General features: G+C 38.2%; 1 protein-coding gene and 1 long non-coding RNA gene across 2 annotated transcripts; one reads left to right on the plus strand and one right to left on the minus strand.

Annotated features, from left to right (window-relative positions):
* On the plus strand, window positions 2,875-3,771 carry LOC110264077. The gene is made up of 3 exons (XR_002349811.1): window positions 2,875-3,415; window positions 3,489-3,599; window positions 3,712-3,771. It is a non-coding gene; the product is annotated as an uncharacterized LOC110264077 (long non-coding RNA).
* Window positions 8,741-10,660, minus strand: LOC107647162. The gene is made up of 2 exons (XM_016351279.1): window positions 9,803-10,660; window positions 8,741-9,196 (listed from the first exon to the last, which is right to left on the minus strand). The coding sequence occupies exons 1-2, from the start codon at window positions 10,658-10,660 to the stop codon at window positions 8,741-8,743; spliced, it is 1,314 nt and encodes a 437-aa protein (XP_016206765.1).

The following is a 10,660-nucleotide window of genomic DNA, read 5'->3' on the forward strand; positions in this document are numbered from 1 at the left end:
ATAGTTTTCTATTTATAAAATAAAAAATGAAAAAAATTATTTTAGAAACTGATTTAATTTGGGTTTTTTAATTTTCGAGACTAAAATTCAAGAATCAACTTTTAATCATTTATAGTAATAACATATCAGGGACACACAGACAAATTATATTTTAATATGAACATCAAACTAATACATGGACAAATTTTATTATGACACAGTGATATTATTATATAAGTCGACATGTATGTCAATAAAAGACACTTTATTACTTTATTCTACATGGCAAAACTTTGTTTTTAACACGAACATTGGCTGACTATGTGAGTATGACGGGTAACAAAAATAACTTGAATAACTAATGTGAGTCTAAAATGAACATTTGAAGTTTAAATTAAAATAAATGTTAGAAGACCATTAAAATTTAATTTTTTGGTCATTAATTAGTCATCAATATTTAAAAATATAAGTTAAACTATGAGATAAGTCTCAATGTAGTCTATGAAGTTGCACTCGAGCTTCATAGTAGTCCCTGAACTTAAAAGTTCTTCAGAGTCATCCCCGAACTTGCACTCCGGGACTCAAAGTTGTCCTTCCGACAATTTCTGGACACCTGGCGCAACCGGAAAGCTTAGCTGGCAGCGTTCGTGACATGTGGGACTTACAACGGCTAGCTGATGTGGCAGAGTAAACTCTCCCGCATCAATTTGGTCCCTCAGGTGAAGTTAAAATCCTAATCCCCAAATTTGAAGGCCACATTGCTCACTCTGTTCTCTTCTCGTCGGTGTTGTGTTCTTGTCTTCTCCCTCTTTGAAGCCCGATAGTTATGGCAAGCACGAGCAATGCAGCTGGGAGCTCGAACAACCCACGATCATTTGGAAGCATCATGAGGAGAATGAACAGAAACAGAGAAGCTCGTTTGCTAGAATGGTGTGCCTGTGGGTCGAGACCGGTACTGCAGTGGTCAGGGACGGATTCTAATCCAGGGAGACCGTTCCTGGGTTGCCCAAACTACAATGTAAGTATTATTGTTGTTGATTGCTGTATTTATGGATATAAATTTTGCTGATTGAATTTTCTTGGATGTGCAAACTGTGGGTAAGAAATGGTGTGGATTATTTTTGTGGGTTGATAAAGTTTTGGAAGATGTCATGCATGTGATGATAGAACAAGACATTCAGTTGATGATGAAGAATGGAAGATGAAGATGGCTTGGAAATTTGGTAAATTAGAAGCTGAAATTAGGGTTCTAAAAATGGGGAGAATTTTGATGTTTGTGTTCATGTTGCTGATTGTAATTGGTGTTCTTGTATTAAAGATGGATAGACAGTAGGGTCAACTGTATCTAGCAAAAAACAAATGACATGCATGTTATATGCATATGTTGTTCATGTACTTGTTCCTATCCTTTTGTTTGAAAGAAATGGAAATTAAAGTGTTTGATTATATGCATACTTCTGCTCCTGGACTTCTTTTCAATGAAATAGAAATGAACAGGATTTGAATTACTCTTAAGTCTGTAACAGAAGATAAAATACAAACAAAAGGCTGACAAAACTTAATTCAATAAAGTCATAATTCATATTGGTAATGTTTGATTCAAAAAAGGCATTATAGAGCCAAAACACCAATTATATCAAAGTTGTTGACATATTGACCTGATAAAATTTAAATACTAAAATTCCCAACACTAGGACAACGTTTTAGGCATTGTAAACAACATCAGCAAAATAGATACAAAAAAAACAGCCTGCTTTCCCTAAATATAATCATCCTAATCTTCATTTTTTTTGTCTGGGTGCCTTGAATCCAGGGTTGGGTACAAACTTCATGAAGTTTGCAAGCCTTGTAGCAGTTCCCTGTATTGCACCTTGCATAGGGTCAGGTGGGGGATTCCTTGTGTAAGACCCAGAACTTTGAAAAGTCTTATTATGATCAAGTCTCAAATCATATAGTTATTTATAGCCTTAATTTCAGAGATTATTTAAACTAAAAAATATTTTAAAGATAGATATTTTATATTTAATTTAATTTTTAATTATTATTCTACTTTTTTTAATTTTTTATAAAATTACACTAATACTCCTATTTTTAATAAAAATACATAAACTAACCCACACCACTCCAAAATCCTAACACACTTACACTCACTCTCTCACTCTCCTCACTCACGGTCACACACGCACACACCCACTAAACACACAAACCTAACACAACAGTAGCTTAGAAAGAAGAAAGAAGGAAGAAAAGTAAGAAGAAATGGGAAAAAGGGAGGGGGCCGCGAAGAAGAAGGAGAGGAGGAGAGGGGGAGTTGACCACACCACCGCCCAGCTTGCTATTGCCGCTGGTCCACCTTGGAGCCACCGTTGAAGCAGAACCGCAAGGAGTGAGGGTGTAAGACCCAGAACTTTGAAAAGTCTTATTATGATCAAGTCTCAAATCATATAGTTATTTATAGCCTTAATTTCAGAGATTATTTTATTAAGGATAATTAAGGCAAGTTTTGATTTATTGAACTTGAGACAAGTTATGATTTATTATCCAATTTGATAATTATTGGATTATTTTCTATAATTATATTATAAAGTTGGTAGTTGTGAAATAATAAGAATTTTTATATGATTCGGATTAAATAATTAATATTTTAAATATTAATACTGTTACTTTGGAAAATAAAGGGTTTAATTATATTATTTCTAATTATTTTGATTTGGGCATTTATGGAAAATAATTTATAAAATTGATGAGCAAATAGTATTTTTATACACTAATTTTGTTGGGTTAAAATTTGTTCCTAATTACTATATTACCCCTACTTTTATTTGAAATTACAAAAGTAACCTTAACCCTAAGTTTCAAAAATGAAACCCTAATCCTATACCCAGCAGCCGCCACCTTTCTTCTTCCCCTCAGCAGCTGCAACCTCTCTTTCCCAAGCAGACACACACACACACAGCTTCCCCCACAACCCAGCAGCTGCGCAGCCCTATCCTAGCCACAACACAGTTTTCTATCTCTCTTTCCATGAATGGAAAGCAATAGAAGCAGAAAGGGAGAGATGGAGCAGAGTTGCGATCCGGGGAGGGGATGAGCCGCGCGGTCGTCGGTCATCTCGGCGCCGTGCTCAAGTCGCTCTGCCCAATCTCCGCCTGTGCTGCCAGACCCGCCGCGGTCAGCTGTCACAGGGTCGCCGTCAAGCCGTGTCGGAGGAGGAGCGCCGCCGCCGTGCCTCCATCGTCACTGAGGACGCCGGTTGTCGCTGCCGCCATCAGAAAAGGGCTCAGGTCGCCGCCGGTGTCGCTGCCGGATAAAGGAGCTGCATCTCTGTGATTCTGACTGCTGGGGATGGTCCTGTGACTTCCGGGATCTCCGCCGGAGCTCCGGGCTGAGCCTCTGCCGCTTGAGACCCTGCTGCTGTCGCCGGAAAAGGTTGCCGGTAAGGGTTTTAATTGTGGTTTCTGTCCTTTTTGAATTACGGGAATACTATAGTCGCTACGTGTTGGTTTCAGATGTCATGATCAGAATTTGTCGCCGCTGCCGCTTGAGGTGGCTGCCGGGCTGTTGCCGAGCCGGCCCGGGGAACGCCGCTGTTTCGGTTCAGCCGTCCTTTCTTAGTTTCGGTAAGTATTTATGTTTCGCAAAGCCACGCGTTAGTATTCTGTGGTGTTCGGTTAAGGAATATGAGTTTTGACAACGTGGGGTTGAGTCCTGATTATTATATGTTGCGAATAGTGTTGCGATAGTTATTGCGAAAGTGGCTGGGAGCTGAGGTTTTGGTTGCCGTCAGTTCGGGTTGAGGCGGAAATGGACTTGATGAGGCGTTTGTATTATGGAATTGTGTTTTGAGGTAGGGGCGCTTTCTAAAAACTATGCTTTATGTGTTGGAATTATTACATATGGATACTGTTGTGAGAAAATGTGTATTTGGTGATTGTATCGGCCTTATGTATAATTTGATTGTATCGAATGATTATGAATATTTGTTTGGCTGAATTGTTGTGCGGCTTTGTGAAATGTAATCTTTGGAAGTTGATTCTTTAAAGATTTTAAATGAGTTTAATCCGTTGAGGATTGGTTTGAATTGAGTCAATTATTTGGATGATGTGAAAGATAGAACACTTTTGAATTCAGCCTGGTTTACTTTAATTGACTTGGTTTCGGACAAATGATTTATTGCTGAATCGATTCATTAAAGCTTTGGAAATGAGTTAAATCGATTGATATTGAGTTGATTTTGAAATAGTATCCTTGAGATACGCCACTGAGGCGATTGTTGGATTTAGCTTGATTTGAATTGATTTCTGATTTCGTGTTGTTGAAAAGGAATGGGGAACGGTTTAGTTGGGACCCGAACCGGGTGGCAAAAGTCCAAGTTTTAGGGGAGGTGCTGTCGAAATTTTTATAAAAACTTAGTCTTGTTTGAAAGGTTATTTAAAAGGTTTGGATTTGAGAAATTGTATTATTTGATTTATTAAGAGAATATTTATGCTTTCCAGCTTAATTTATTTGATGAACCTTATACGTTGAGTTCGGCTTATTTAGAACTGAACTATTTTTACCGTTTGAATCACTGAAGGAAATAATGATGCTCTAATATTGATTTCAATATAAAAAGGAGTTTTTAGTGATTTTTAAAGGAACCTAGACTTTTGATTGAGTAATCAAGTTTGAGACATTTTGGAAGAGTTGGAAAAATGGGTTCCAAAAAGAAATCTAAAAGCGGTTTGATTTAAATGAACCGGTTCCGTTTCAAATGAGTTGATTTTTGGATCGGGTTGGAACTTGTGATTTTGTATGGTTCGGTTTCATAATAAAGGGAACTCACTTTGAGTAAAAGTGGCTTGTGAGCCTGAGATGATTTGAGAAATGAGATCTTTAAAGCCAAGGCTGAAAATAGTTGAAATTTGATTTCAAAGTGAAATGACTTGAGAAAAGTGATTTATGGCTTAAATGCCGGTTTTATGAATTTGATGATGTTGAGTGTGGAAGTGTTGTTTTGTTATGGGCCGGAATGGCTATGTATGATTATGAATATTGGCTGGTTTTGGATTGAATCGTGAGCCGGAATGGCTGTGTATGATATTGATTTATGGCTGATTGCCGAACGAGTTATGGGCCGTATGGCTGACTATGAATTATGAATTTAAGCCGGATGGCTGAGATGGATGTTGATCCATGGTTGGGACTGAATGAATATATGCTTGAAATGCCTGGGCAGTAGCAAGGGTTGTGGTTCGTCCCACTTGCTCCAGGTCAGAGATTGTGACGCCTGGGTATTAGCGGTAGTAGTGGTGATTCCACTCGCTCCAGGTTGAGCAGTTAAACACCCGCTTGGGTAGTAGCCGCAGTAGTGGTTGTTCCACTGGCTCTGGGTTGAGCGGGTAGTAGCAATGGGGTTGTAGCTCAAACCTACTTGCTCCGCGAGGGGTGTTTCTGTCCATGGTTAGCTACCAGGACATGTCGGGTTGGCTATATAACCGACAGATGATATCATCAGCCACTAGGGACAGGCATGCATCATATGCATCTATGTGACATTGTTTGGGTGTGCATATTATACTTGGTTTGCCTATGTGATTAATTGCTAACTGTTCTACTTGCAATAACTGTTTGTTTGTGCTTGCATCTTCCTATCTGTGTTTGCAACTGGGACTCTGTTGGACTGTGGTGATTGGTTGTTGGTTGGATTGTTTGGGCCTAGAGCCGTGGTTAAATTGAGATGGACCGATGGTTGATTTCGGTTTTTGTGTTTCTGGTTTGGAATAAAATATGAAAGGCTATTTTGTTTCAGCATAGATAAATCGTTTTGAAAGGCTTTTGATGTTTTTGAGAATTGGATGGTTCCTCTTTCAGAAAAGATTTTCAACTTCACTTTTATTGAAAACCGTTGTTTTTGAAAAGAGGCATAAGACGGTTATTAATCACTGGTACGGTTTATCCTCACGTATCCTATTACAGTAATTCCCAAAAACCCTCTACTGAGAACCCTTTCGAGGATGATGTTCTCACCCCCCTACATTTTTCCCCTTTCAGGATATGGGCGCAGAAGTTACGAAGAGCTTATTTAATTGTTGTTGTGATGCTCTGTATTGTTTTAGTTATGGTTTATTGTACCCTCGCCTTTATCTTGATATAATCTGTAAGAGGGATAGGAATTGTATTGGCTAATGCTTGTAAAGTTATTTATATAAATTTATGTCTATATATGGATGTACTCTTTATGAGTTGTTGTAAGTTGTATGGTATTTATGGATGTACGTTATCGAACGAAAGTATTTTTAGGAGCGGTATTGCGATTTAAAGTTTTAAACAGGCTCATATTTTAGTATTAAATAATATAAAAGTCGTCGTAATATCCGAACTATCAGAGTCGCGCAGCCGGAAGTGTGAGCTTTGGTAGTTAGGGTGTTACACCTTGCTATATGACTACTTCCTGGTGGGGTAGCAGCAGGTGGGGTGGTTACTGGTGGATTGCTGATGCGTGAGCATCTTTCCTATCTTTTCCTAGTAAATTTGCATCTAATTTGTTGAGTTTAATAAAGAATTAATTATCTTTTAGCCAATATGGATGCTACTTTGAGTCGTTTGCAATTTTGTTTATTTTAGGTAGCATTCGGCTGGATTTGATGGAGCTTCTGCAGCACAAGAATCAAAGGAAATGGCAGCGAGGAGCGACGCGTACGCGTGACACACGAAGAAGACCATCGACGAGTACGCATGACTGACGCGTACGCGTGACATGCGCCACGTGCAGAAAATGCAGAAAAACGTTGGGGGCAATTTCTGGGCTGTTTTGACCCAGTTTCCAGCCCAAAAAACACATATTAGAAGCTGTAGAATGGACAAAACAAGTGGTCCCCACCCATCAACTGAAGACTTGTTAATTAATTCTAATTTAAATTCAAATATTATTTTTAGGAAAAGATATTATTTTAGTTTTAGATAATAGATTTTAAATTAATTAGGATTAGATATAAAAGGAAGAAACTTTTCTTTCCTCGGGGAATTCTATTTGAATTTACATTCCGTATTTTACAGTTTACCAGAATCCTAGTTTTCTACTCTTAACCATGAGCAACTAATCCTCCATTGTTAAGGTTAGGAGCTCTGTCTATTTGTATGGATTAATTTTATTACTTTTTCTATTTTAATTTATGTATGGATTTACAATTTAAGAATTGTTTTTGCTCTTTATCTTATGAATTTGGGTGGAACGGAAGTATGACCCTCTTTCTATTTGAGTTCTTGTATAACTTGGAAAAGCTCTTTACTTGAACAACAGCTTGAAAACATATTCTCCTAAATTTTAATTATCTGGATTTAACGGGATACGTGACATGTAATCCTTTTATTTTTGGGTAATTAGAGTTTTTGTGGCATATAAACTGGAATTTGATCATCATCCTCTAATTGGAATTAATTGATCAAGGAATTGGCTGTTGATGAATTTTAGAGGAGACCAGAAAGGTCTAAGGAATTAGGGTCTAGTCACATATAGTTTGCCATAAATTAAATCCTACATGATTAAAATAGTTAGTAAGAAAAGTTAATCCGGAAAAATAGATAACTCTAAAACCTTATCTGTCTTCTCCATATTTTATTCCCAACTTATTTATCTGCCTATCTTTAATATTCTTTATATTATTTAATGTCTTTTAAACTCCCAAACATTACTTTCTATTTGCCTGACTAAGTCTATCACTCAATTATTATTGCTTGATCCATCAATCCTCGTGGGATCGACCCTCACTCACCTGAGATATTACTTGGTACGACCCGGTGTACTTGTCGGTTAGTCTGTCATTAGAAATTCTGCACCAATTGCTACTTCCTGAAGCCAGTTTTTCACAATGCTTGGCTAACTTTCTTTTTAGAGGGAGCTTTGGTGGCCTAACAGATAAGGGTATAACCTATCAGCGAAAACATGTGAGATAGTTAGTAAACTAGGTAAGGATGTGAATATGATAAATTTAAAATCATATAAGTTTGTGAACCTGTTGAGAGTCATCAGTTGCTTCCAAGGGTGGTTCACTTTGGTCAAGATTGATTTCGATTGGGGCTTCTGGGACAGGGGCAGCAGAGTTGGCCTGACCTTCACCACCATTAGCAGCAGTGGGTTGTGCAGCGGCAGCCTCTGCAGCAGCAGCTTCTGCAACTGCAGCAGCCTTTTCAGCAGCAGCTCTCTTTGGACAGTTCCTTTTGGTGTGTTCTGCTTCGCCACAACAACGACATCAACCTTTTTTATATATTCTTTTCATCTTGGTCTTCAACTTCTTACTCCCACTTGGCTCCTCATCTGCATCTTTTCTTCTTTTTTTTCTTAAGTGGTCTGGGCTTGTTTCTAAGTTTTGGTACTTGTGGTCTGTTATATGGTGACTTTTCCCATAGTGCTTGACATGGAATTGGATTGATATGGAAGGCATATGTGTTATTATATGCTTCCATGGTCAACCACTGATGACAAAAGTCCTCCGGTCTCTTACCAGCCCTTGCCAGTGCAGCACACACATGCACACATGGCATTCCTAAACAGCATTCACACAACAACGAAGACAACAACAGTAAGCCTACAACAAAGGTTGATAATGATAATAAGACTAAAACAATGAATTTTAAAAACATTACCACTCAATTGCCAAAAATCACATGTGCAGAGCCTCTTTCCCAAGTCCACAACCATGTTGGTCGGCCAGCCATGTACTTCGAACTTCTCATAATCTGCATCACCAGACCACATCGGGACCCAATTTTTTTATTCCTTCTATATCTTTTCTAACCTGCTGCGCCGTATAGGAGGTAGAACTCCAGTGTTCGAATTCAGCTTCACCTTGTTTCTAGCTATCGACCTCATTACATACATTCTGACTTCTTCCAAGAGTGTGATAATAGGCTTAGCTCTAGCATCTTTGATCTTGGAGTTGAAGACTTCACAGGCATTGTTGCAGATGTTATCTATTTTAGGTGCATTACTGAAGAATGCCCGGCTCCAAGAGTCTCTAGGCCACTTGTTCAAATACTCCCAGGCTTCCTTATTAACCCTTTCAATCTTTTTGATGATATCAAGGATGCCATCTTGGCTAGTACACCTTGCACAATCCCAAAGTAGCCTTCTAAGCTGGAGATCCTTCCATTGCTTATTGAAGTTCTTCCACAAACGCCAAACACAGAATCTGTGATAGACATATGGAAAAACCTCCTTAACTACATTTATAAGGCCCTATTTTAGATACCAAAGAAGGGTCAGATAGTTGTTTTCGAGCATCAAAATTGTCCTACACTTATATAAGTGACATCAAAATAGTCCCTATAGTTATGTAAGTGACATCAAACTAGTCCCTACACTTATGTAAGTGACATCAAACTAGTCCCTACACAGCACTGTTACAGAATATTATGCAGAACAGGATAAATAAGTAACAATAGATTGACAAAACATTATGCAGCATATAATCAATCCAGGATTAATTCTGCATATATAGAAAGCAGCCCAGTGTATAAACATCATATAGGTAACTAATAAGTAACAATAGATAGATTGACACTAAATAACTTAGAACTATTAAGTCACAACTACTGTATAAATAAGTCACAATAGATTAATTCAGCTTATATAGACAGCAACCCAGTGTATAAACATCATGTTGAAACACACCCAATAGTTAACTAATAAGTAACAACCAGTGACTTGTTATAAGTAAGAACTATTAAGTCACAACCAGTGTATAAACATCATTTTAAGTCACAATAGATTAATTCAGCATATATAATTAGCAGCCCAGTGTATAAACATCATTTTAAGTCACAACCAATAAATATTGAATACCTTCTGCATATCTGAGATAAAACACAGCTTGTTCATCTTATAATCCCCCAGGTCTTGATGAAGTAATTCCAAGAACCATCTCCAGTTTTTAGTGTTCTCAACAGGGAAAATTGCATAGGCAATAACATATATATGGTTGTTTGCATCTTGGCCAATAGCAGACAATATCTGACCACCATGCCGGGTCTTCAAAAAAGCTCCATCCAAGCCTATGAGGGGTCTGCAACCAGCCAGAAATCCTTTTTTATATCCCTCCAAACAAACATACATCTTCTCAAAAATTGGATCATCATCAGGGTTGGGCTGAGGTATAACCCCAACTATGACAGTTGATCCTGGATTGCTCTTCAGCAGTGTCAGCCCATAATCCCTCACCATGCCATATTGGGCAGCTGCATCACCGTACATAACAGATCTAGCATCTCCTAAGGCCCTGGTCAGTGAAGACTTGTTTAGTTCCAGATCACATTTAGTCTTTAAATATTGTGCAGCCTCGGAGTGTCTCAGATTCGGATATTTTCTTAGCTTCTTCACCAATTTGCAGGCTAGCCACTTCCTATTAGCTAGTCTGTTTTTGGTCTCTCTTGCACAGGTGTGGTCATCCATGAATGTCTTGATCTGCCAGCAATTGTTTTCAGTATTATTAGAAGCATACACAAGCCAGCCACAGCTCTCATCCTTACACACAGCTCTCATCCTCACGTTATCGTTCTTCTTAAACAAAATCCTTCTACCCTCTTGTATGCAATATTCACGCACAGCCTCTTTGAATTCCATTTTTGTTGTGAAAGTCATTCCAACCTCTAGCCTAAGCTCTCCAAACCTCCTTTCTTCTCTAAAATGCAGGGAATACGTCAT

This window comes from Arachis ipaensis, chromosome B06, assembly GCF_000816755.2.
Source record: "Arachis ipaensis cultivar K30076 chromosome B06, Araip1.1, whole genome shotgun sequence".
In the NCBI taxonomy this organism is placed as follows: domain Eukaryota; kingdom Viridiplantae; phylum Streptophyta; class Magnoliopsida; order Fabales; family Fabaceae; genus Arachis; species Arachis ipaensis.